The 25,699-nt window shown below is 42.3% G+C and overlaps 1 protein-coding gene across 1 annotated transcript in view; it reads left to right on the top strand.

Moving 5' to 3' along the window:
* Nucleotides 1-1,665: 1,665 nt before the first annotated feature.
* The window catches only part of LOC311142327 (syntaxin-1A), a gene marked incomplete at both ends in the record, with an annotated part of 36,131 nt that continues 12,097 nt past the window's right edge, over nt 1,666-25,699 (top strand). Inside the window, 5 exons of the mRNA XM_084177955.1 lie at nt 1,666-1,695; nt 10,501-10,578; nt 14,426-14,525; nt 25,234-25,308; nt 25,528-25,601. Coding sequence (XP_084034081.1) covers nt 1,666-1,695; nt 10,501-10,578; nt 14,426-14,525; nt 25,234-25,308; nt 25,528-25,601 — 357 coding nt within the window. The remainder of the gene's footprint in view (nt 1,696-10,500; nt 10,579-14,425; nt 14,526-25,233; nt 25,309-25,527; nt 25,602-25,699) is intronic.

The following is a 25,699-nucleotide window of genomic DNA, read 5'->3' as shown; positions in this document are numbered from 1 at the left end:
TGGAATAGAGCTAAGCACAGGCAAAATCCTAGAGGAAAATGTGGATGTCTGCTTTCCAACAGACACCTTTCAGCAGGACAATTACCTAAAACACAAGGCCAAATATACACGAGTTGCTTACCAAGACAATATTAAATGTTCCTGAGTGGCCTAGTTTCAGTTTTGACTTAAATCGAATTGAAAATCTATGGCAAGACTTGAAAAGGGCTGTCTAGCAATAATCAACAACGAAGTTGACAGAGCTTGAAGAAATGTAAAAAGAATAATGGACAAATGTTTTACAATCCAGGTGTGCAAAGCTCTTAGAGACTTACCCAGAAAGACTCACAGCTGTAATTGCTGCCAAAGGTGATTCTAGCATGTATTGATCTCGGGGTTTCTTGTCAGAGCAGCTTACCGATCACTGCACCTGTACACAGCCCATCTGTAATTAGCCCACCCAACTACCTCATCCCCATGTTGTTATTTACATTGTTATTTATTTTGCTCATTTGCACCCCAGTATCTCTATTTGCACATCATCTTCTGCACATCTATCACTCCAGTGTTAATACTAAATTGTAATTATTTTGCACTATGGCCTATTTATTGCCTTACCTCCATAACTTACTACATTTACACACACTGTATATAGATTTTCTATTGTGTTATTGACTGTACGTTTTGTTTATTCCATGTGTAACTCTGTGTTGTTGTTGTTGTTTTTACCACACTGCTTTGCTTTATCTTGGCCAGGTCCCAGTTGTAAATGAGAACTTGTTCTCAACTGGATTACCTGGTGAAATAAAAAATGAAATGAAAAAAGTTTGTAATGTGAAAGTGTAGAAAATAAATCTGAGTATTTTGTGTAGATCGTTGACAAAAATGTACAATGAAATCTGTTTTAATCCCACTTTGTAACAAGAAAATGTGGAAAAGGTCAAGGGGTGTGAATGCTTTCTGAAGGCACTGTAAGTGAGCTACCTCAGCAGTTGCAATAACCACTTATAAGTGTATATTCCTTTATATAACTATCGAAATATATGTTCACTTTTTGTAAACGTTTTTTGTACTGAGGAAAAATATATTGAATACCTTGAAATGCAATACAATAAATTAATTAAAGGATGAATGAGTCTGTCATTTAGTATGAGATATTTTGAAGGAGGCACAGAATAAAACCAAGCATGAGAGATTATTATTTCCTCCACCAGGTGGAGATGGTGTGTAAAACAGATTTTTTTAAAATTATCATAATTCTTATGTATGAACTGTTCCCAAAACAGTCATTTTGAATGTCTGTTTTTATTTTTACTAATCTGGAAGGTAGGCCTATTTAAGATTTGTCTGCCACATTGTAGCCTGTACCATGCAATTTGTGTATTTTTTTTCTCCTGAAAGCGAGTGTCCTGAAATTAATCTCTGCCTAATGAGTTAAAAAATAAAAGTTAAAGTACACATTTCTAATATAAATGACAAGGAAATTCATGGAATCTTGTACTTCGAGATTCTCGCGCGCTCTCGATTGATACACACCCCTTGCGAGCGCGCGCCCGCCCCTCTCATCACCGTCGGAAAATAAAAGGAAAATCATTGAGTCAAGAGTAGGATACGGATAAGGAGCATCTATCTACGTAGTGGTAGAGAAGGTGTTTGAGAAACAGGTGGAAAAGTCGTGTATTCACGATGAAGGACCGTACACACGAGCTTAGGATGGTAAGTGATATATTATTTTTTATTCTAGCCTACTACATTTGAGATCCCAGAAACAAACTGGTTATTTGGAGGGGTTGGGGTGGAGCGGTAACTTTAGGTGCGCCTCACTTCTTTTTTTGGAAGTGGAAAGCAGCTGTCTTAGAGTAGAACAAACTCAAAATGTTTTACCTTAAAAATGTTTTATAATTTACAGTAATTTTATAAAAATATGCTGTACATTTCTGTGTATCAGTTTTGTTTAGTCTCAAAGTAAAACTTTTTCCACACTTCCATATGGAAACGCAACGGGTGAGAGGAGGGTGAAAGTATTGGCACCAGTCAGGTGTCGCTTGCCTGTTGTCCATCAGTAGGCTAGTTGTTGACTTTACATGGTTCATAAGCGCACACGTGAAACACTTTTTCCAATGTGATTAATGAATGCCAAAGGATTAATGAATTTGCTTCTAGCTTCAGCTCTATGTATGAACTACGTCTAGATATAATGCTTTTATTTTTTCATTAAATTCCACATACACTATACAGTATATACAAAAGTATGTAGACACCCCTTCAAATTAGTGTATGCGGCTATTTCAGCCCCACCCGTTGCTGACAGGTGTATAAAATTGAGCACACAGCCATGCAATCTCCAAAGACAAACATTGGCAGTAGAATGGCCTTACTGAAGAGCTTAGCGACTTTCAACGTGGCACCATTATAGGATGCCACCTTTCCTAGAGCTGCCCCGGTCAACTGTAAGTGCTGTTATTGTGAAGTGGAAACATCTAGGAACAACAATGGTTTAGCTGCGAAGTGGTAGGCCACACAAGCTCACAGAACGAGATCACCGAGTGCTGAAGCGCGCAGCGCGTAAAAAAAATAATCTGTCCTCGGTTGCAACACTCACTAGTTCCAAACTGCCTCTGGAGCAGTGGAAACGCGTTCTCATGAGTGATGAATCAAGCTTCACCATCTGGCAGTCCGATGGACGCGTCTGGGTTTGGCGGATGGCAGGAGAACGCTACCTGCCCCAATGCATAGTGCCAACTGTAAAGTTTGGTGGAGGTGGAATAATGGTCTGGGGTTGTTTTTCATGGTCGGGCTAGGCCCCTTAATTCCAGTGAAGGGAAATGTTAACGCTACAGCATACAATGACACTCTAGACGATTCTGTGCTTCCAACTTTGTGGCAACAGTTTGGGGACGGCCCTTTCCTGTTTCAGCATGACAATGCCCCTGTGCACAAAGCGAGGTTCATACAAGATCGGTATGGAAGAACTTGACTGGCCTGCACAGAGCCCTGACCTCAAACCCATCAAACACCTTTGGGATGAATTGGAACGCTGACTGCGAGCCAGGCCTAATCGCCCAACATCAGTGCCCGACCTCACTAATGCTCTTGTGAATGAATGGAAGCAAGTCCCCGCAGCAATGTTCCAACATCTAGTGGAAAGCCTTCCCAGAAGTGTGGAGGCTGTTATAGCAGCAAACGGGGGACCAACTCCATATTAATGCCCATGATTTTGGAATGAGATGTTCGACAAGTAGGTCTCCACATACATTTGGTCATGTAGTGTAGCTGTCTTTTATCGGATAGGCTAAATTCCAAGTGTTTATTAGAAATGTTGAGTCCATTGACATCTCTTACTATCCAACTAACCTCACACATTATAAATCACCCCTCTCTCTCCTCTCTCTCTCACACACTCACACAGCTGTGAATGGGGCCGACGGGGTGTTCCTTTGTCCTTAGAGGAGCTGCCTGAGCATCTGTGGATAACAGTGTGACTCCTGGGTTCTCCCCTGGAGGGACCACACAGTCCAATCACAGTCCGTCTCACATGAGTGACATCACATATGTTATTTAGGAATGCTTTCACAGAGAATAAAGAGATTTACAGTAAATGTGTGTTTTCTTATAGATGGGGCCAATTTGTTACATATAAGGCCTAGCAAATTCCATGTCAAAGTTATGTCATTGTCTTTAAGTAATGCCACCTGTCGGACCTGCTACCATGATTCTTTCTGTCCCCAGTCAGTCTTAGCAGTCTCAACACCAGTTCTGTGCTAAACATGACTGCCCAGTCATTGTTAAACCTCTGCATTCAGTTCACATCCATTTCAGGCTCCACAGATTGCTGCTATTAAGAAAGCAATTTCACAGTGGAACGTGATGCTGCTGTGGCTGTTAAACACCAAGCAGCATGACGTGACACCAAGCAGCATGACGTGACAACAAGCAGCATGACATGACTGGAGGGTGATATTTCCTCTCATATTCACTGCAACGAATAGTTGCAGGCACTGTTCACTCTTCTGTGGTGCTGAACTTAAAAATTATGGGATTCTGTCACTGTCCATGGATCTTCACTCAGTGTTGCTTCTGAGTTGTTCAGTGTAGGAAGACATGCTGTGGCTCTGTGTGCGTGAATTCTGGCAATGACCGCTACAAATGTAATTAGCTGTTTTTGAGACCAAAGGGAGCCGATGGACATGGCAAAGATGGTATTGTGTATTCAGATCCTGTTGCCCGCCAAGGGGGCTATGCATTATTAAACACCTGTGCCATGTGCTGCATGCTTCTGACTGGTGACGGGGTCTGAGTATAACCCCCGTAGTGGAGTTGAATCATCACACAGACATTTGACTCAAAAAGCGTAATAGCGTGGGTGGGACATGTTTGTTTTTAAATACACTGCAACAACGTTGATTGTACATTATAGTGCCACAGCAAAGTCATATCAGTTGTTTGAGATGTATAATGACCTTTGGCTTAGGCAACTGGTGCCCTGCCCAGTCCGAAAACCTCTAGATACTTCGAGGGCCTCTCGTAGATCGTAGATCAGCCACAGCATAAAGCAATGAGTTTATCCAGTTTGTAGTGTGCATTTCTATGGTGGCCAGACTGGCCATGACCAGTACTTGGTTAGAATACAATGCTTACATGTTGTCTGGATAATATCCGGAAGCCTACTTTTCAGTCAGCTATGACATTTTCAGTGATGTTGAATGTTCCATTTGACCACTTGACATATTATGTAACACTTGCCAGTGCCAGCATTGATGGCTTTCTCTCTCTGATGAGTGTGATGATGAATGTGTTGCTAGTGCAGATGGAGCTGGAGTTAAAGACTGAGTCAGCAGAATGGCGGGGGGCGGCTGTAGTGGTGCCCCCTCTTTCTCTCTCCATCTCCCTCCCTCTCTCTCTCGTGTGTTTGTGTGGGTGTGAGAGGAGGGTGTTTGCTTGTGTGCGTACATGTGTGACTATACGTTTGTGAGTGTATATTTGTGTGTCAAGGTTGTGTAGGCTAATGGAGATAATGTGGTGTCAGAGTGGGCTGATGGCTGTAATGAATATGGTGTAGCAACATGGAGGCGCAAACCATTGTCTTCCTTCCCTGTGCCTCCCACAGCCCATGTTTAGGAGCAGGATGAGTGTGCGACGGTGACAACGCTAACCCACTATTTCCATGGGGACTATTAGATTCATCATCATCCTCCACCTCCCTTATAAAAATGTATACCTATCTGGTTGTCTACTCTGAAGTGTCCTATAATTTTCTTATTGTGGAACAAAGAATCGCATATGTGCTTTACTAGTACTCAGGTCTTGATGACATTTTGAAGATTTTATTATAAAATACATACCTTGAAAAAATCTCACAAACTCTAAAATCATTCTGTTAATGCAAATAGTTACATTAGCCTTATTAGTTTGTTACTATTCATTAGTCAATTCTAAATCCAACATGCTGGTAGTTCTAGATAAGCAGGGTTTACAATGGCATCAATAGCCTTTCTCTGGAAATTGTATTTTGCTCCTAAGTATATTTTGCTGCTATTTGCTGGATGTCGTTGGAATGATATAATTTTATCTACCTTACTCTGGTTTCCTGCTCGTTCACTAGCCTTGATGTCTTGATGCCATTAAAGGCGTCTAGAATCCTGGCATACCAGGCTAGTTTTAAGGTGATATTCATGAAGGCTAATTTCTGCAGCTGGCTAATGCTTCTCAACAGCATTATTGAGGTAAGTGGGAATGGGAAATTAGTGGATATCTGTATGGGTGGAATGATGTATGGACTGATTCAAGCCGCAAGACAGCAAAGGCTCTTGTGTCGATAATTAGCATTTCCTAACTATGTATACAAACATCGTCATTGATCTGTGTGACTTCAATCACAAGGGTCTGTCTGAGTGAATTTTACTTAGGCCCTGATTTATAAACAGGTTTAGACCTTGTCTCTTACAGTGTAGATTTATGATATTTATGGACGGCTGTCATACAACAACACTATTCGGTAATTGACCACTGGTGTTAAGTGAACAGATTTTTGTCCATACTTTTGAAGTCAAAATATTTAGTAATATTTTATTCTTCCCATCAGGGGCAATTTAGAAGGGATCTTCAGAGCAATTAGCCTATCCTCCGCATACTATGATATTTCTACAATGTACACTGCTCAAAAAAATAAAGGGAACACTAAAATAACACATCCTAGATCTGAATGAATGAAATAATCTTATTAAATACTTTTTTCTTTACATAGTTGAATGTGCTGACAACAAAATCACACAAAAATTATCAATGGAAATCAAATGTATCAACCCATGGAGGTCTGGATTTGTAGTCACCCTCAAAATTAAAGTGGAAAACCACACTACAGGCTGATCCAACTTTGATGTAATGTCCTTAAAACAAGTCAAAATGAGGCTCAGTAGTGTGTGTGGCCTCCACGTGCCTGTATGACCTCCCTACAACGCCTGGGCATGCTCCTGATGAAGTGGCGGATGGTCTCCTGAGGGATCTCCTCCCAGACCTGGACTAAAGCATCCGCCAACTTCTGGACAGTCTGTCGTGCAACGTGGCGTTGGTGGATGGAGTGAGACATGATGTCCCAGATGTGCTCAATTGGATTCAGGTCTGGGGAACGGGCGGGCCAGTCCATAACATCAATGCCTTCCTCTTGCAGGAACTGCTGACACACTCCAGCCACATGAGGTCTAGCATTGTCTTGCATTAGGAGGAACCCAGGGCCAACCGCACCAGCATATGGTCTCACAAGGGGTCTGAGGATCTCATCTCGGTACCTAATGGCAGTCAGGCTACCTCTGGCGAGCACATGGAGGGCTGTGCGGCCCCCCAAAGAAATGCCACCCCACACCATGACTGACCCACCGCCAAACCGGTCATGCTGGAGGATGTTGCAGGCAGCAGAACGTTCTCCACGGCGTCTCCAGACTCTGTCACGTCTGTCACATGTGCTCAGTGTGAACCTGCTTTCATCTGTGAAGAGCATAGGGCGCCAGTGGCGAATTTGCCAATCTTGGTGTTCTCTGGCAAATACCAAACGTCCTGCACGGTGTTGGGCTGTAAGCTCAACGCCCACCTGTGGACGTCGGGCCCTCATACCACCCTCATGGAGTCTGTTTCTGACCGTTTGAGCAGACACATGCACATTTGTGGCCTGTTGGAGGTCATTTTGCAGGGCTCTGGCAGTGCTCCTCCTGCTGCTCCTTGCACAAAGGCGGAGGTAGCAGTCCTGCTGCTGGGTTGTTGCCCTCCTACGGCCTCCTCCACGTCTCCTGATGTACTGGCCTGTCTCCTGGTAGCGCCTCCATGCTCTGGACACTACGCTGACAGACACAGCAAACCTTCTTGCCACAGCTCGCATTGATGTGCCATCCTGGATGAGCTGCACTACCTGAGCCACTTGTGTGGGTTGTAGACTCTGTCTCATGCTACCACTAGAGTGAAAGCACCGCCAGCATTCAAAAGTCACCAAAACATCAGCCAGGAAGCATAGGAACTGAGAAGTGGTCTGTGGTCACCACCTGCAAAACCAGTCCTTTATTGGGGGTGTCTTGCTAATTGCCTATAATTTCCACCTGTTGTCTATTCCATTTGCACAACAGCATGTGAAATGTATTGTCAATCAGTGTTGCTTCCTAAGTGGACAGTTTAATTTCACAGTGTGATTGACTTGGAGTTACATTGTGTTGTTTAAGTGTTCCCTTTATTTTCTTGAGCAGTGTATTATTTATCATACTTAATTTGACAGCAGCTGCCCTCTCTATGGATCCAGGTCCCCATTATTAGTCATTAAAGCTGTTGAAACCGTAACCTTTCCCCTCCCTTTATTGTTCCAGTGACGTGAATGAACTGTCGTCAAATTTTCCATATGCCCCACTAATTCAAACACGATGAGATATGACAGCAGACAGGGGAGGTGAACTCTGAACCAAGACCCTGTGCCCACATCCTGAACCTCCCCAACGATCACCTCTGGGAGAGGAATTAAACATTCATGCTTTTTAGGATTCATTGCATCCACCACCAGCTGCCAAGGCCTCTGTGATAATGATAATAATAATAATATGCCATTTAGCAGACGCTTTTATCCAAAGCGACTTACAGTCACGTGCGCATATATTTTTACGTATGGGTGGTCCCGGGGATCGAACCCACTACCCTGGCGTTACAAGCGCCATGCTCTACCAATTGTGCTACAGAGCCCTTTCTTTTCGATTCCCCCGGGGAGAGCCCTCCTTCCTTCTTTTTGAGGATCAATCGGATCCTGTGTCATCACAGGCATCTTTTTTTCTTTGTTGTTGACAAGATTAGCTGGTAGGGTTGGCAATAGGCATGTCAAATGTGGAAGTTTTTATTTTTATTTTTTATTTTTGGGTAGATAGATTGTAACTTCCATCAATGTAATTGTCTGCATCACTTCCAATCCCCCATGTTTTTTTTTCTCGCAAATATATATATTTATATATGTATATGTATATACATACATACATACATACATTTAAACTCAGTTTTTCACAATTCCTGACATTTAATCCTAGTAAACATTCCCTGTCTTAGGTCAGTTAGGATCACCACTTTTATTTTAAGAATGTGAAATGTCCGAATAATTGTAGAGATAATTATTTATTTCAGCACATTCCCAGTGGGTCAGAAGTTTACATACACTCAATTAGTATTTGGTAGCATTGCCTTTAAATTGTTTAACTTGGGTCAAACGTTTTGGGTAGCCTTCCACAAGCTTCCCACAATAAGTTGGGTGAATTTTGGCCCATTCCTCCTGACAGAGCTGGTGTAACTGAGTCAGGTTTGTAGGCTTCCTTGCTCGCACACGCTTTTTCAGTTCTGCCCTCACATTTTCTATAGGATTGAGGTCAGGGCTTTGTGATGGCCACTCCAATACCTTGACTTTGTTGTCCATAAGCCATTTTGCCACAACTTTGGAAGTATGCTTGGGGTCATTTTCCATTTGGAAGACCCATTTGCGACCAAGCTTTAACTTCCCGATTGATTTCTTGAGATGTTGCTTCAATATATCCACATAATTTTCCTTCCTCATGATGCCATCTATTTTGTGAAGTGCACCAGTCCCTCCTGCAGCAAAGCACCCCCACAGCATGATGCTGCCACCCCCATGCTTCACGGTTGAGATGGTGTTCTTCGGCTTGCAAGCAACCACCTTTTTTTTTTTTTTTTTTACGATGGTCATTATGGCCAAACAGTTCTATTTTGTTTCATCAGACCAGAGGACATTTCTCCAAAAAGTACGATCTTCGTCCCCATGTGCAGTTGCAAACCGTAGTCTGGCTTTTGTATGGCGGTTTTGGAGCAGTGGCTTCTTCCTTGCTGAGCGGCTTTTCAGGTTATGTCGATATAGGACTCATTTTACTGTGGATATAGATACTTTTGTACCTGTTTCCTCCAGCATCTTCACAAGGTCCTTTGCTGTTGTTCTGGGATTGGTTTGCACTTTTCGCACCAAAGTACGTTCATCTGTAGGAGACAGAACACGTCTCATTCCTGAGCGGTATGACGGCTGCGTGGTCCCATGGTGTTTATACTTGCGTACTATTGTTTGTACAGATGAACGTCGTACCTTCAGGCGTTTGGAAATTGCTCCCAAGAATGAACCAGACTTGTGGAGGTCTACAAATTTTTTTCTGAGGTCTTGGTGGTTTCTTTTGATTTTCCCATGATGTCAAGCAAAGAGGCACTGAGTTTGAAGGTAGGCCTTGAAATACATCCACAGGTACACCTCTAATTGACTCAAATGATGTCAATTAGCCTATCAGAAGCTTCTAAAGCCATGACATCATTTTCCGTCATGCACAAAGTAGATGTCCTAACCGACTTGCCAAAACTATAGTTTGTTAACAATAAATTTGTGGAGTGGTTGAAAAACGAGTTTTAATGACTCCAACCTAAGTGTATGTAAACCTCCGACTTCAACTGTACATATATATACATATCCTTAAAAATATATATATATTTCCCTTTATTACTTTCCAACCCCACCACCCCTTCCCTAATTGGAATAAACTAGTGAACAACAGCGCTTAGGCCTCGACTTCCAGCGTCTACGTACTATATACATTTTATGGACACAGTCAATTTTACAATGATTCTATTTTGTTTGTTTTTACTCCTGAACTTCCTCTACCCTCAACCTCTCTGATCATTTTCATGATGTCCATCCGGTTTGCTTCTATATGCCATATCTCTCCAACTGTGCTCCTTCACAAAAGCTCTCAACCTATAACCTATATACTTATTATGGACACAGAATGCCCTACATTAGTTATCTTGCTGTTATTAGTTGTTATTAGTCCCATCCTTCAGCTCCATTCAACACCTCCCATCTATCTCAAACGTGGAAGTTGACAATACATTTTTCTATTTGTTTTTCAGGCTATTTGCAGATGGTCTCCAATACTTTCTAGATGCTTTTTCTATATCTACATTTGAAAATGTATTAATTTCTGCTCTGTTAATATTTCCTTGTCTCTGTACCTTCAGGGGAAGGAGACTGAGGAAGAGGATGATGTGGCAGTCAACATGGAAAAAGATCGATTTATGGATGAGTTCTTTGCACAGGCAAGCCCCAGGTTTCTGTCTTAATCTCTGTGTGTGTGTGTGTGTGTGTGTGTGTGTGTGTGTGTGTGTGTGTGTGCATGCTATGCGAGCGACGAGTGCTCTCTGTATGTACACCATTGAGATGTACGCAAAGTCTGCACAGGCACTGCACAACTAAATCAGAAATTCTGAGGTCCAATAAATTACTCAAAATGTTGTTCATATCAACCTTTTCATATCTCTGCTGAAATCATTTTCTTTTAGCTTTATCTCTGTAAAGTTACTAACAAGAAACTTGTACTTGAGGTTAGATAACAATGTGTTAAAGCAACGTTTGGCATCTTACTCTTCTACCAGTTTTAATCCTAATCCAGACAGTGGACAACTGTGGGCCAGATCTGGTTGTTTTGTGGCACATGTTTGGCTCAGTGTCGGCACAGCAACTTGTGTCATATGGTCCAGATCTGGTTTGGCACTAGGGAAGGGTTGCCACTTTGCTTATGGGCAAGCTCTGACTTAAGTTATGTGGCCCTATTATAAGTCCCCGTAGTTGCTGGGCCACTTTTGGTATGAAATGTGGGCTGCATGCATCCACCTTGCTGTGCAGGTCTGGCTTTTTCATGGCGAACATCTGGCATCTAGAATCCTGGCATGGAGTTGACGCACTAGCTACTCTTAAGCTAACAGTACCCAAAATTGGGCACTATAATTACTTTAAAATATGTATATGTTTACATGACTTATTTGATTGATTTCCTGCCGTTTTATAAGTCAGATGACAGCCATCCATACCTTCCTAGGACTATGTCAACGTCCTCTGTCGAATAAATGTGTATTTGCCTCCCTCTGGTGGTCAGCTGCATCATTACATCCATTTATATCACTTCACTGCTACGTTACGTCAAAGGGGCGGTCCTTAGAAAAATATTTATCCAGCTCGACTGCTTCACGGCACAGACATGGCAAAGCAGTCACTTTCATAGCTCTACAATAAAGAATGCAACTTACACACTTCCTTAAACCTAAAATAAGTAAAGAAGTAATTTTGTGTGGAAGTCAAACATTTGTTTTACGTCGGAGGCAGACACATTGCATATGCTTAGAACAGCAAAATTGATCCCTTTACATAGCCCTTCTCCCCTTTAAATGGCCCAAATGTTGATTTAGACGTTCACAAATGTAACTGATTTTGACTATCACTAATGTCATGATATGTTTGGTAAAGTAATAAAGAAGGTGAAATATTTTGGGTAGATGTTCCTAAAACAGATTATAACTATATATGGACATATTATAAAGTATGAAAAGGCTTATTCATTCAAAAAATAGATATATATCAGACCATCGTATTTGTATATATTTTATTATACTTTTATTGTGTACTAGATCATATAGGTTGAAAGGTGTTTTTTTTCTCAGACATAAATTAACAATTCCAGGTGAAAGTCAAAGATCATAGCTTTCTGGGGGGGAAACACTACTACATTAATATAAATATTGCCCTCTTACTAGATTGATGACTAAAACCATAGCGAAACCGTGCAAAATGGCTGTCAGCTCAACTGATTTTAAGGTATGGCAACCAGACCTGACCTACTTGTTTTTCTTCACCATCACACCTGTAAGTATTCCTGACTCTGAGTTGAGGATGTCTACTGTAATTCAGCTGGAGTTGATCCAGTTTCTAAAACTAGTTACTTCCATAGTTGAACAGGCCCTTATTATGCGTGAAGTAGCGGGGTTGCCGTGTTCGTGCTCAGCCTTTGAGCTCTGAAGTCAACATCTCACTGTAGGCAACGTCTTGGGCTCCCAATTACAGACTCTTCAAGCTCTTCAAGATACACATTAAAATCATCAAGCCGTTATGGTTCAACTCTTCCCATATTCCCAAGAGAATGCGTTCTCAATCAACTTACCTGATCAAATAAAGGTGTATAAATAAATAAATAAATAAATAAATGAATTGGATTTAGGTCTAGATACACCTTATTCCTCAGAGACTGTGATGGTATAATAATTTAAACCCCCTCTGCGCCCTCCCTCCTCTCTCCTCTCTTTCCATTGAAGTAATAATAATAATAATAATAATATGCCATTTAGCAGACGCTTTTATCCAAAGCGACTTACAGTCATGCGTGCATACATTTTTGTGTATGGGTGGTCCCGGGGATCGAACCCACTATCTTGGCGTTACAAGCGCCGTGCTCTACCAGCTGAGCTACAGAGGACCGAAGTCTTCCTGGCATTGCCTCCCTGTACTTTAACAGGCGTTTTCTCATCAGGCTGCCCACATGTAGTGTCTGAGCTCTCTAAATCAAATCATATTAATATAAATAACAGGTGTAGACTAACAGTGAATAGCTTACTTACGGGTCCTTTTCCAACAATGCAGAGTTTAATAATAGTGACATGAGGAACACATTAACATGGTTGTATACAGGGAGTACCAGTACCGAGTTGATGTGCAGGGGTACGAGGTAACTAGCAGCACACTTAAATACTAGCTGATCTGTAGGGTACATTTTAGTCATTTAGCAGACGCTCTTATCCAGAGCGACTTACAGTTAGTGAGTGCATAATTTTTTTTTCATACTGGCCCTCCGTGGGAATCAAACCCACAACCCTGGCGTTGCAAATGCCATGCTCTACCAACTGAGCTACACGGGACTACAAACTCCGCTGAGAATCTCCCTAGCTACCAGGCACTGTGCAGTGTCTGTGGTGGTTGAATACACACGTTGATGTAACCTACATCTCTCTCTGTCTTTCTCCACCAGGAGTGATATTTAGACCACCTCCCTATAGACACAGTGCACACTGATGACATCACTGAGGCCTATAACAAAGTGTAGTGTGCTGTGAGAGTTGGAATGGAATGGGCTCGATACTGTTTGACATATACGCTGAGTGTACAAAACATTAGGAACACCTGATTACTACTGAGTTGCACCCCCTTTTGCCCTCAGAATAGCCTCAATTCGTCGGGACATGGACAACAAGGTGTCGAAGGCGTTCCACAGAGATTCTGGCCCATGTTGACACCAATGCTTCCCACAGTTGTTTCAAGTTGGCTGGATGTCCTTTGGGCGGTGGACCATTCTTGATACACACAGGAAACTGTTGAGCGTGAAAAACCCAGCAGCGTTGCAGCTCTTGACATACTCAAACCGGTGCGCCTGGCACCTACTACCATACCCCGTTCAAAGGCACTTAAATATTTTCTTGTCCATTCACCCTCTGAATGGCACACACACACAATCCATGTCTCAATTGCCTCAAGGCTTAAAAATCCTTATTTAACCCGTCTCCTCCCCTTCATCTACAATGATTGAAGTGGATTTAACAGGTGACATCATTAAGGGATCATAGCTTTCACCTGAATTCACCTGGTCAGTCAATGTCATGGAAAGAGCAGTGTTTTGTACACTCAGTGTATGACAATTATATTGGGCTTCGCTGTATACTAAGCAGCATACAGAAGTGGCTGCACACACAGACCATGTCTAGTAAAAAGCTTGATTTTAGCTTGACTGTTTAAAATTAGGCAATTGGCATCTAACGTGCTAACAGATTTTTGACTCCCCAAATCCGAGTGAAGATATAACACATTTCTACCAACAGCTACATGATACATTTTCAAACAAATCATATGAAGTATAGATTTCATGTTTTTTTTATGGACATCTTTCTGGGTCCTACATCATTACCTGGTCTGATTGTGGAAGGCCTCCTTAAGGTGTTTGTGTATTCTAGGACAAGCACCAACCCATTTTGAATGAACATACATTTATATTTTCATTTCTTATGAAGTGGTGAGGAGTGTCAAATGGGGGCTTGTTGTAGATTGTCGCCCTCTCTGCTGTACCAGGTGGAGGAAATCCGAGGCTTCATCGAGGAGCTATCAGAGAAGGTGGAGGAGGTAAAGAGACAACACAGCGCCATCTTGGCCGCCCCGAATCCTGACGAAAGTAAGTCACTCTCCTCCTGTACTCTTTCTCCCTGGATGAAAGGATAAGAGCGAGAACAAGGGAGAGGGTGGGTGGTAACCTCCACAGGTCATGAAATGAGTTGGTAGGGTGTCCAGAGTGGGTGGAAACGTGCTTTGGTGATGAAATTTCACTTCCTTATGTTATAAAATTAATTTTACCAAGACAAATATGATTACTCATGTTCGGAATCGTTCAGTGGGGTCTTTCTCTAACGTATCATTACCATTACAGTATATCCGAAAAGTCGGATTTCGTAACCTAATACATCCGATAATAAGCACCGGATTCTGTTGACATAGCGGTGCAGGTTTCTCGTAACAACTTTTAAGCGTTTAACATTTTGTGGACATTGTCTTTAAAGTTGTTTCCGTGGGTCGCAAAAAGCTAAATTAGCATGACACGAGCTGAACTAAATGTAAAATCCTTAGAAAATAAAAAGCTTGGTATAAGCTCAGCGCTCCGTTGACATTTCACAGAGATACACTTGTTTTTGTGATAAATCTTCGATAAAGAACAGGAATTTTGAATTCATATGAAAAGTGTATACGAAAATACTACATGTCATTTCTCAAAATCGATATCCATCATACCTCTATATTGTTTATGTCCTGTGGATTCGAGAAGAAAGATGTAGCCTTAATTCTTGCACAGAATCCAGCCTAGCTAACGCAATGCAATTTTCCAGATTCTTGACAAAAGAAAATCTCTGGCCTCTATTGATTTAGTCACCCTAATTCTGGCCATCCTACAAGGGTAAACACTCGAATAACTTTTGAATGGATTATGATAGAGATATGCGGTTTGGACCATTGGTTTTCTTAGCGGATTATCTACACAATTAACATATTTTATTATATAATTTTACCCATTGGTCAAAAGTTGGGGTTTTGATTGGACACCCTAGAGTTGGCAGATACTTTTGCAAAAGGGTATCACCCCTATCTGCCTCCTTCACGCACACACGCATGCACATGCGCGCGCACACACACAGTCATATGTAGTGCAGACCACCTCTGAACCTCCCTCTTTCATTACAGCCTAGTCATAAATCAGGGTTATTATCTGTTGAGCTCACATGCTGCAATAGCAATCCCTATGTTACTCTCAACCCGCACACAATATATTCTTCTCACACCCCTACAGTTTTCTTATCAGTGATAGCAGCACAAGTAGTGTGTGAAAAGGAGACTCTCTGGAACAATGGTTGTTCAAACCTCAAACTCTGTTCAGGATTTGAAGAATTTACTTGTTGAATTGAAGTGGAGAGTTGCCCACTATGTGAATGGATTGAATGGAGTTCAAATGCATTGACCCCAGCACTGGCATGAGGACTTGGGTGTTGTTGGTGTAGAGTGGTGTCTAGCTCACACTATTTATGGAAGGACTCACTCCCTGGAAAGACGTCTGTGGTTTTGTTCACTGAAAAATACAGGCCATGACCCCAAGGGTGGGGTTGAATTCAAGTCACTCTACAACACACCACACTTACTTTCAGTGTGCCAGTTTGTGAGTCAGTGTGCCACAACTACATTTTAAGTAGTGTTTAAATACCCTCCTGTTTTATCTGAAATGTATAATTAAAGTAATTTAATTGCATTGTATACAATAATAGATGTAGTCTGATTAGGCTGATAAGTCTTAATGAAACTATCAAATAAAATGTTAATGGTCGCATACATATTTTGCAGATGTTATCGCAGGTGCAGTGAAATGCTTATGTTTCTAGCTCCAACAGTGCAGTAATTAATACCTAACAATACAAAACAATACACACAAATCCAAAAATAAAATAGAAAGGAATTAAGAAAAATATAAATATCAGAACGAGCAGTGTCAGAGTCCGGAATATAAATATATATGTATATGATGGTGTGTATAGATATTATGGACAGTATATGAATAGAAAAGGTGTGTACAGCATTAGTTATATAGGATGAGCCTTTACTAGAATACAGTATATACATATGAAGTGGATAAAACAGTATGTAAACATTATTAAAGTGACCAGTGTTCAACGATTATGTACATAGGGCAGCAGTCTCTAAGGTGCAGGGTTGAGTACTGGGTGGTAGCCGGCTAGTGACAGTGACTAAAGTTCAGGGCAGGGTACTGATTAGTGGTGACTATTTAACAGTCTGATGGACTGGAGATAGAAGCTGTTTTTCAGTCTCTCTGTCTCTCTGCACCTGTACGGTCTCCGCCTTCTAGATGGTAGCAGGGTGAACAGGCCGTGGCTCGGGTGACTGAGGTGCTTGATGATCTTCTTGGCCTTCCTGTGACACCGGGTGCTGTAGATGTCCTGGAGGGCAGGCAGTGTGCCCCCGGTTGAGCTGACCTCACCACCCTCTGGAGAGCCCTGCGGTTGCAGATGGTGCATTTACCGTACCATGCAGTGATACAGCCCGAGATGATGATCTCAATGGTGCATCTGTAGAAGTTTGTGAGAGTCTTAGGGGATAAGCTGAATTTCTTCAGCCTCCTGAGGTTGAAGATGCACTGTTTCGACTTCTTCACCACACTGTTCAGTCGTGGTCAAACGATTTGTGAATGACACAAGTATTGGTCTTCACAAAGTTCGCTGCTTCAGTGTTATGAGATATTTTTGTCAGATGTTACTATGGTATACTGAAATATAATTACAAGCATTCCATAAGTGTCAAAGGCTTTTATTGGCAATTACATTAAGTTTATGCAGAGTCAATATTTGCAGTGTTGACCCTTCTTTTTCAAGACCTCTGCAATCCGCCCTGGCATGCAGTCAATTAACTTCTGGGCCACATCCTGACTGATGGCAGCCCATTCTTGCATAATCAATGCTTGGAGTTTGTCAGAATTTGTGGGTTTTTGTTTGTCCACCCGCCTCTTGAGGATCGACCACAAGTTCTCAATGGGATTAAGGTCTGGGGAGTTTCCTGGCCATGGACCCAAAATGTCGATGTTTTGTTCCCCAAGCCACTTAGTTATCACTTTTGCCTTATGGCAAGGTGCTCCATCATGCTGGAAAAGGCATTGTTCGTCACCAAACTGTTCTTGGATGGTTGGGAGAAGTTGCTCTCGGAGGATGTGTTGGTACCATTCTTTATTCATGGCTGTGTTCTTAGGCAAAATTGTGAGTGAGGCCACTCCCTTGGCTGAGAAGCAACCCCACACATGAATGGTCTCAGGATGCTTTACTGTTGGCATGACACAGGACTGATGGTAGCGCTCACCTTGTCTTCTCCGGACAAGGTGTTTTCCGGATGCCCCAAACAATCAAAAAGGGGATTCATCAGAGAAAATGACTTTACCCCAGTCCTCAGCAGTCCAATCCCTGTACCTTTTGCAGAATATCAGTCTGTCCCTGATGTTTTTCCTAGAGAGAAGTGGCTTCTTTGCTGCCCTTCTTGACACCAGGCCATCCTCCAAAAGTCTTCGCCTCACTGTGCGTGCAGATGCACTCACACCTGCCTGCTGCCATTCCTGAGCAAGCTCTGCACTGGTGGTGCCCCGATCCCGCAGCTGAATCAACTTTAGGAGATGGTCTTGGAGCTTGCTGGACTTTCTTGGGCGCCCTGACGCCTTCTTCACAACAATAGAACCTCTCTCCTTGAAGTTCTTGATGATCCGAAAAATTGTTGATTTAGGTGCAATCTTACTAGCTGCAATATCCTTGCCTGTGAAGCCCTTTTTGTGCAAAGCAATGATGACGGCACGTGTTTCCTTGCAGGTAACCATGGTTAACAGAGGAAGAACAATGATTTCAAGCACCACCCTCCTTTTAAAGCTTCCAGTCTGTTATTCTAACTCAATCAGCATGACAGAGTGATCTCCAGCCTTGTCCTCGTCAACACTCTCACCTGTGTTAACGAGAGAATCACTGACATGATGTCAGCTGGTCCTTTTGTGGCAGGGCTGAAATGCAGTGGAAATGTTTTATGGGATTAAGTTCATTTTCATGGCAAAGAGGGACTTTGCAATGAATTGCAATTCATCTGATCACTCTTCATGACATTCTGGAGTATATGCAAATTGCCATCATCAAAACTGAGGCAGCAGACTTTGTGAAAATTAGTATTTGTGTCATTCTCAAAACTTTTGGCCACGACTGTATGTGTGGATGGACCATTTCAGGTTGTCAGTGATGTGCATACTGAGGAACTTGAAGCTTTTCACCCTCTCCACTGCAGCGCTGTGGATGTTCCTTGGGAGCAATTTCCAAACGCCTGAAGGTACCACGTTCATCTGTACAAACAATAGTACGCAAGTATAAACACCATGGGACCACACAGCCGTCATACCGCTCAGGAAGGAGACACGTTCTGTCTCCTAGAGATTAACGTACTTTGAAGCGAAAAGTGCAAATCAATCCCAGAACAACAGCAAAGGACCTTGTGAAGATGCTGGAGGAAACAGGTACAAAAGTATCTATATCCACAGTAAAACGAGTCCTATATCGACATAACCTGAAAAGCCGCTCAGCAAGGAAGAAGCCACTGCTCCAAAACCGCCATAAAAAAGTCAGACTACGGTTTGCAACTGCACATGGGGACAAAGATCATACTTTTTGGAGAAACGTCCTCTGGTCTGATGAAACAAAAATAGAACTGTTTGGCCATAATGACCATCGTTATGTTTGGAGGAAAAAGGGGGTTGCTTGCAAGCCGAAGAACACCATCCCAACCGTGAAGCACAGGGGTGGCAGCATCATGCTGTGGGGGTGCTTTGCTGCAGGAGGGACTGGTGCACTTCACAAAATAGATGGCATCATGAGGAAGGAAAATTATGAGGATATATTGAAGCAACATCTCAAGACATCAGTCAGGAAGTTAAAGCTTGGTCGCAAATGCGTCTTCCAAATGGACAATGACCCCAAGCATACTTCCAAAGTTGTGGCAAAATGGCTTAAGGACAACAATGTCAAGTTATTGGAGTGGCCATCACAAAGCCCTGACCAAAATCCTATAGAAAATGTGTGGGCAGAACTGAAAAAGTGTGTGCGAGCAAGGAGGCCTACAAACCTGACTTGGTTACACCAGCTCTGTCAGGAGGAATGGGCCAAAATTCACCCAACTTATTGTGGGAAGCTTGTGGAAGGCTACCCGAAACGTTTGACCCAAGCTAAACAATTTAAAGGCAATGCTACCAAATACTAATTGAGTGTATGTAAACTTCTGACAAACTGGGAATGTGATTAAATCAATAAAAGCTTAAATAAATCATACTCTCTACTATTATTCTGACATTTCACATTCTTAAAATAAAGTGGTGATCCTAACTGACATAAGACAGGGAATTCTTACTAGGATTAAATGTCAGGAATTGTGAAAAACTGAGTTTAAATGTATTTGGCTAAGGTGTATGTAAACTTCCGACTTCAACTGTATCTAAGCCTTAACACGACTATGTGCTCCGAAGTCCCTTTCATAGCAGGAGAAGAATCCTGCATCATTATTGCAGGTTAGAGAAGACCATTGTCAGTGGCATTTCAATGGGGACATTGACACACACAACCTCCTCATCGTCTGTGACAGATGAACTTGACCTTCGTGTTTTGTCGGGGTCACACACTCAGGCTACCCTCATTGTCAGGGCCACGGCAGGCAGAAATTAGTTGTCAGGGCTAAAACGAGATGGCAACCACATTCTGATCAGATGCGCGATTAATGAGAAGAGCCAGGGTTAGGGTTCATGTTCCGTATTCCTACCAGCTGTTTTACATACAAACACACATACACACACACACACATACGCACACTCACAATAGTGGCAATTATATACACACACACATACGTACCCATATGCACGCACTCACACACCCCCACTGAAGACAGAGCTGTCTTGGCGCCACAGGGAGCCTCTTATGTGAATGTCTCTTCTCTCAGCCTCTGGAAGAGATGATACAATCTCCCAATGGCCGTTGAGTCTGATTTCTGGAAATTAGGAGGACTACAAGGAGTGTATAGACAGAACACAGAGTTACACTAACAAGCTATTGTGGGATCTAGTGGTGGTTTTGGCGCTATCACTCTCCTATTCATAATTGATGAGTGGTTGTAATGTGGGCTATCCACTGACTCCAGACTTTCATTTTAGGAGGAGATAAAAACAGAAAAGGAGAGGAATGAAATGCCAAGGGTGCATCTCAATAGTCTAAACCAGCTTCCTCTCTTTGTTTCCTTTACCCATACAGAACTGAAAACACAGGATAGATGAGAGCAACATGTAGGAACTTAAACCCACACATTACTTTCACCTATCCAGTCATTTAGATCAATTTAGGGTAAGGAGAAAAGGACAGGAATCCACATTTTGTCTATGGAGACCTAGCCCAAAGTCATGTGTGGGGCTTAGAAGTAGGGTGAAATTACCATATCTCTGTGTGGGTGGTGTGGTCTGTGCAGCCCACTGAGAAGATGACTGATGCTGGGAGCTGGCTGGGTGGGACAGGGTCATTTACATTTTAGTCATTTAGCAGACGCTCTTATCCAGAGCGACTTACAGTTAGTGAATACATATATTTTTATACTGGCCCCCCGTGGGAATTGAACCCACAACCCTGGCGTTGCAAACGCCATGCTCTATCAACTGAGCTACATCCCTGCCGGCCATTCCCTCCCCTACCCTGGACGACGCTGGGCCAATTGTGCGCCGCCCATGAGTCTCGAACCAGGATTTGAACCAGGATCTCTCGTGGCACAGTTAGCACTGCGATGCAGTGCCTTAGACCACTGCGCCACTCAGGAGTTATCACTACCTAAGCAACCCTGATCTTCCATTTGATGGAATATTTTTGATTATTTAGGAATATTTTACCCCTCTTGGGAAGATGTATAAGTAGTTAAAAGCTGTTCAGCATCTGGTGATATGGCTGGGGTATTAAAAGTATGTTTTTTTTATGTTAACAGAAGGGGCTATTTTCAATCAATACTGGGAGGGAGGGAAAGGGTGTTAAAGCAGGGGTATTCAACCGTGGGTCCGCGACGGTACTGCAGGTGGTCCGCAAAATAGATTTCCCTCCCCAATGTTTTTCTGAACTTTATTTCTGAACTCCTAATATTGAGCAAATTACACTCATTGGAGCCAATTACACACACTGGAATATCTGACATATGCTTTGAAAAAGCACCCGCGAATAGGCTACCAGTGTGGCAAGTGTCGCTGGCTGCTGGTAAGCTTTCTTGACATGGCTAACCTTTGTTTAACCAGCTAAACAGCTGCTCTTAGCAAAAATGTGTTTGGAGTTTATTTGTTTATTTGGATCTCCATTAGCTTTTGCAGAGGCAGCAGCTATTCTTCCTGGGGTCCACAAAAAGCACAAAACATGACAAGAAACAAAACACTGGTACACTGATAGACACTGAAGGACAGTCACACAAATGTAAAATACAACGATATAAAACAGTACAAAAAAAATGTCCCCTCACAGTCCCCGCCGTTCCATGAGATGTTTAATCTTTTTTAAAGGTAATTTTGCTGTTTGCTTGAGTCATTGGTGATGGAAGGGAGTTCCATGCGATCATGGCTCTGTATAATACTGTGCGTTGCCGTAAATCTGTTTTGGACTTGGGGACTGTGAAGAGACCCCTGGTGGCATGTCTTGTGGGTTATATATAGGTGTCTGAGCTGAATGTTATTCAATTATGCAGACAATCAGGAAGTTTCATTACAGTAATACTTCTCATAAAAACTAGAAGAGAAGCAGTTAATCTCTCGTCAACCATCAACCAGGTAAAACTGGCATGCATGTTGTTGATGTAAGTTCTGTATGTCCAGTTAAGGGCGAGGTGTGCTGCTCTGTTTTGAGCCAGCTGCAGCTTTGCTAGGTCTTTCTTTGCTGCACTTGATCATATTACTGGACCATCAACCAGGGAAAACTGGCATGCATGTTGTTGATGTAAGTTCTGTATGTCCAGTAATCAAGATGGGACAAGACCAGAGCCTGAACAACTAGTACAGTTGATTTTTGTGTCAAAAAGACATACCCCTCCCCATCTTCACAACAACTTTGACTTGACTATGATAATTGACCTTCCAATGTTATACCTAGGAGTTTAGCTTCCTCAACTTGCTCAATGGTCACACCCTTTATACACATCTCCAGTTGAGGTTTAGGTCTTACAGAATGTTTTGAACCAAATACAATTATTTTAGTTTTAGATGTATTTAAGACCAGTTTATTATTAATCACCCATTCTGATACTGACTGTAACTCCTTATTTAGAATTTCAGTAAGCTCACTGGCCTTGGGTGCTAATGTATGATGTGGGTCCCTGAGTCGTCAGTTTGCCTGGGAGGGGGTCCCTGGGCAAGAAAAGGTTGAAAACCCTTGTGTTAAAGGCCCAGTGTTTTATATATATTTCCACACTGAGGTTGGAATAGTACTGTGAAATTATTAAAATTATGATAATGCCCTTTTAGTGTAGCTGTTTGAAAATACCTCCTGAAATTTCAGCCTGTTTTGGTCGGATGGAGTTGTGCTCTGCCTGATGACATCACCAGGCGGTAAATTATACTGAACAAAAATATAAACGCAACATGTAAAGTGTTGGTCCAATGTTTAACATTTTCCATGTACACAAAAAGCTTATTTCTCTCAAATTTAGTGAGTATTTCTCCTTTGCCAAGATAATCCATCCAACTGACACGTGTGGCATATTAAGAAGCGGATTAAACAGCATGATCATTACACAGGTGCACCTTGTGCCACTCTAAAATGTGCAGTTTTGTCACACAACACAATACCACAGATGTCTAAAGTTTTGAGGGAGCGTGCAATTGGCATGCTGACTGCAGGAATGTCCACCAGAGCTGTTGCCAGATAATTTAATGTTAATTTCTCTGCCATAAGCTGCCTCCAATGTCATTTTAGAGAATTTGGCAGTACGTCCAATTGGCCTCACAACCGCAGACCACGTGTAACCACATCAGCCCAGAACCTCCACATCCAGCTTCTTGACCTGCGGGATCGTCTGAGACCAGCCATCTGTGGGTTTGCACAACTGAAGAATTTCTGCATAAACTGTTATAAACCATCTCAGGGAAGCTCCTCTGTGTGCTGGTCGTCCTCACCAGGGGCTTGACCTGACTGCAGTTTGGCGTCGTAACCGACTTCAGTGGGCAAATGCTCACCTTCAATGAACACTGTCACGCTGGATAAGTGTGCTCTTCACAGATGAATCCCGGTGTGAACAGAGTACCCCATGGTGGCAGTGGGGTTATGGTATGGGCAGGCATAAGCTAAGGACAACAAACACAATTGCATTTGATCGATGGCAATTTGAATGCACGGAGATACCGTGATGAGATCCTGAGGCCCATTGTCATGCCATTCATCCGCCACCATTACCTCATGTTTCAGCATGATAATGCTCGGCCCAATGTCGCAAGGATCTGTTCACAATTACTGGAAGCTGAAAATGTCCCAGTTCTTCCATTACCAGATATGTCACCCATTGAGCATGTTTGGGATGCTCTGGATCAACGTGTACGTCAGCGTGTTCCAGTTCCCGCCAATATCCAGAAACTTCGCTGGAGTGGGACAACATTCCACAGGCCACAATCAACAGCCTGATCAACTCTATGCGAAGGAAATGTGTTGCGCTGCATGAGGCAAATGGTGGTCACACCAGATACTGACTGGTTTTCTGATCCACGGCCCTACTTTTTATTTTGTGGGTATCTGTGACCAACAGATGCATATCTGTATTCCAAGTCATGTGAAATCCATAGATTAGGCCCTAATGAATTTCTTTAAATTGACTGATTTCCTTAAATGAACTGTAACTCAGTAAAATCATTGACATTGTTGCGTGTTGCGTTTATATTTTTGTTCAGTGTTGTTAATAGACCAATAATAATGAGAGCTCCAAACCTCCTTCCAATAACAGCCCGTTTTCAGTTTTATCCACCCCACTCAGACTACTCCCAGACAGTCCTAGCAAAATTATTGCTTGAGAAATTGCTCTTTGCTAAGAAGCTATTTGTGTTTCTTTGTGACCAGTTTGTGCCTCGCAAAAGTGATTTCTGTCCTCTTTATGAAATTATTAACTTTACCCTGTATATCAAAAAATTACCATATACACTGATTGTTTAAAGCAAAACTACCAAAACTATTGCTGACTGTGAACCTGAACAATACAAATAAAATATATTGTAAGCCCCGTATAGCCAGATGAGCAGGTATAGCCAGATGAGAGTGTCTCTGGTAGCTTACTTTTATTCCGGTAAAACACTGTTTTCAACAGCGCATAGATAACAATAACCTAGCAAATGACATAGGTTGTCACTCAACTAATAAAGCCTAATATCGCGTAAGCCATTTTAGCATTTGAATGCTGAAGGTGCCGGACAGATGTGCAAGATCAGGAACAGGCCGCCTACCTCGCGTTGGTCAGTGCGCAATGCTAGGTGCAGTTTGAAAACTGATATTGCCTGGGATGTCCGAGGACCGATACAATTGTATCTTAAACATTTGAATCGGGGACCGAAGCATATCAGTCAATCGTTACATCACTATTAGAAATGACTTGATAATTAGATAAAAACGGCTGCATTGGACCTTTAAGAGGACATCAGGGCATGTCTTTGTTGGGAGAAACAGAAACAAACTCATTGTTGCAATCGTGTTGAGTTGAATAGGACATGTGAAATAGGATTTTGGTGAATAAATCAATTATTCAAACATTGTTTTTACTCTTTCTCTCAACAGAAACAAAGGCAGAGCTGGAGCAGCTGATGACAGACATAAAGAAGTTTGCGAACAAAGTGCGCTCCAAGTTAAAAAGTATGTTGCAAACACACAACCATTGGTCTCTCTATCTTTCAATCCCCTCTCTATGATAAATAATGTATTTGCCTGAATATTCTACCTTTAATGTGATATAAGCTTCGGCCAGATTCTATAAAAAATAAATAAACCAGGTTCTTCATTAATTAGACCATCTGAATAAATGGTAGTGGTACTGGTAGATTAATTTTTCTTCTCTCTCGCTGTTCCCTACAGGCATTGAACAGTCCATAGAGCATGAGGAGGCTTTAAACAGGTCATCTGCAGATCTGAGGATACGTAAGACACAGGTGGGTTATGGTGTATATAGCAGGGAATTTCAAAACTGAGTCTGGAGTTTTCAGGATCAGAGTTGCCATCCCTGTTGTACTGTATGTATAACTCTGGT

Source organism: Coregonus lavaretus, assembly GCF_964263955.1.
Source record: "Coregonus lavaretus genome assembly, chromosome: 15".
Lineage (NCBI taxonomy): Eukaryota > Metazoa > Chordata > Actinopteri > Salmoniformes > Salmonidae > Coregonus > Coregonus lavaretus.
Note: the sequence above shows the minus strand (reverse complement) of the source record. Positions and strands in the feature narration are given on the sequence as shown.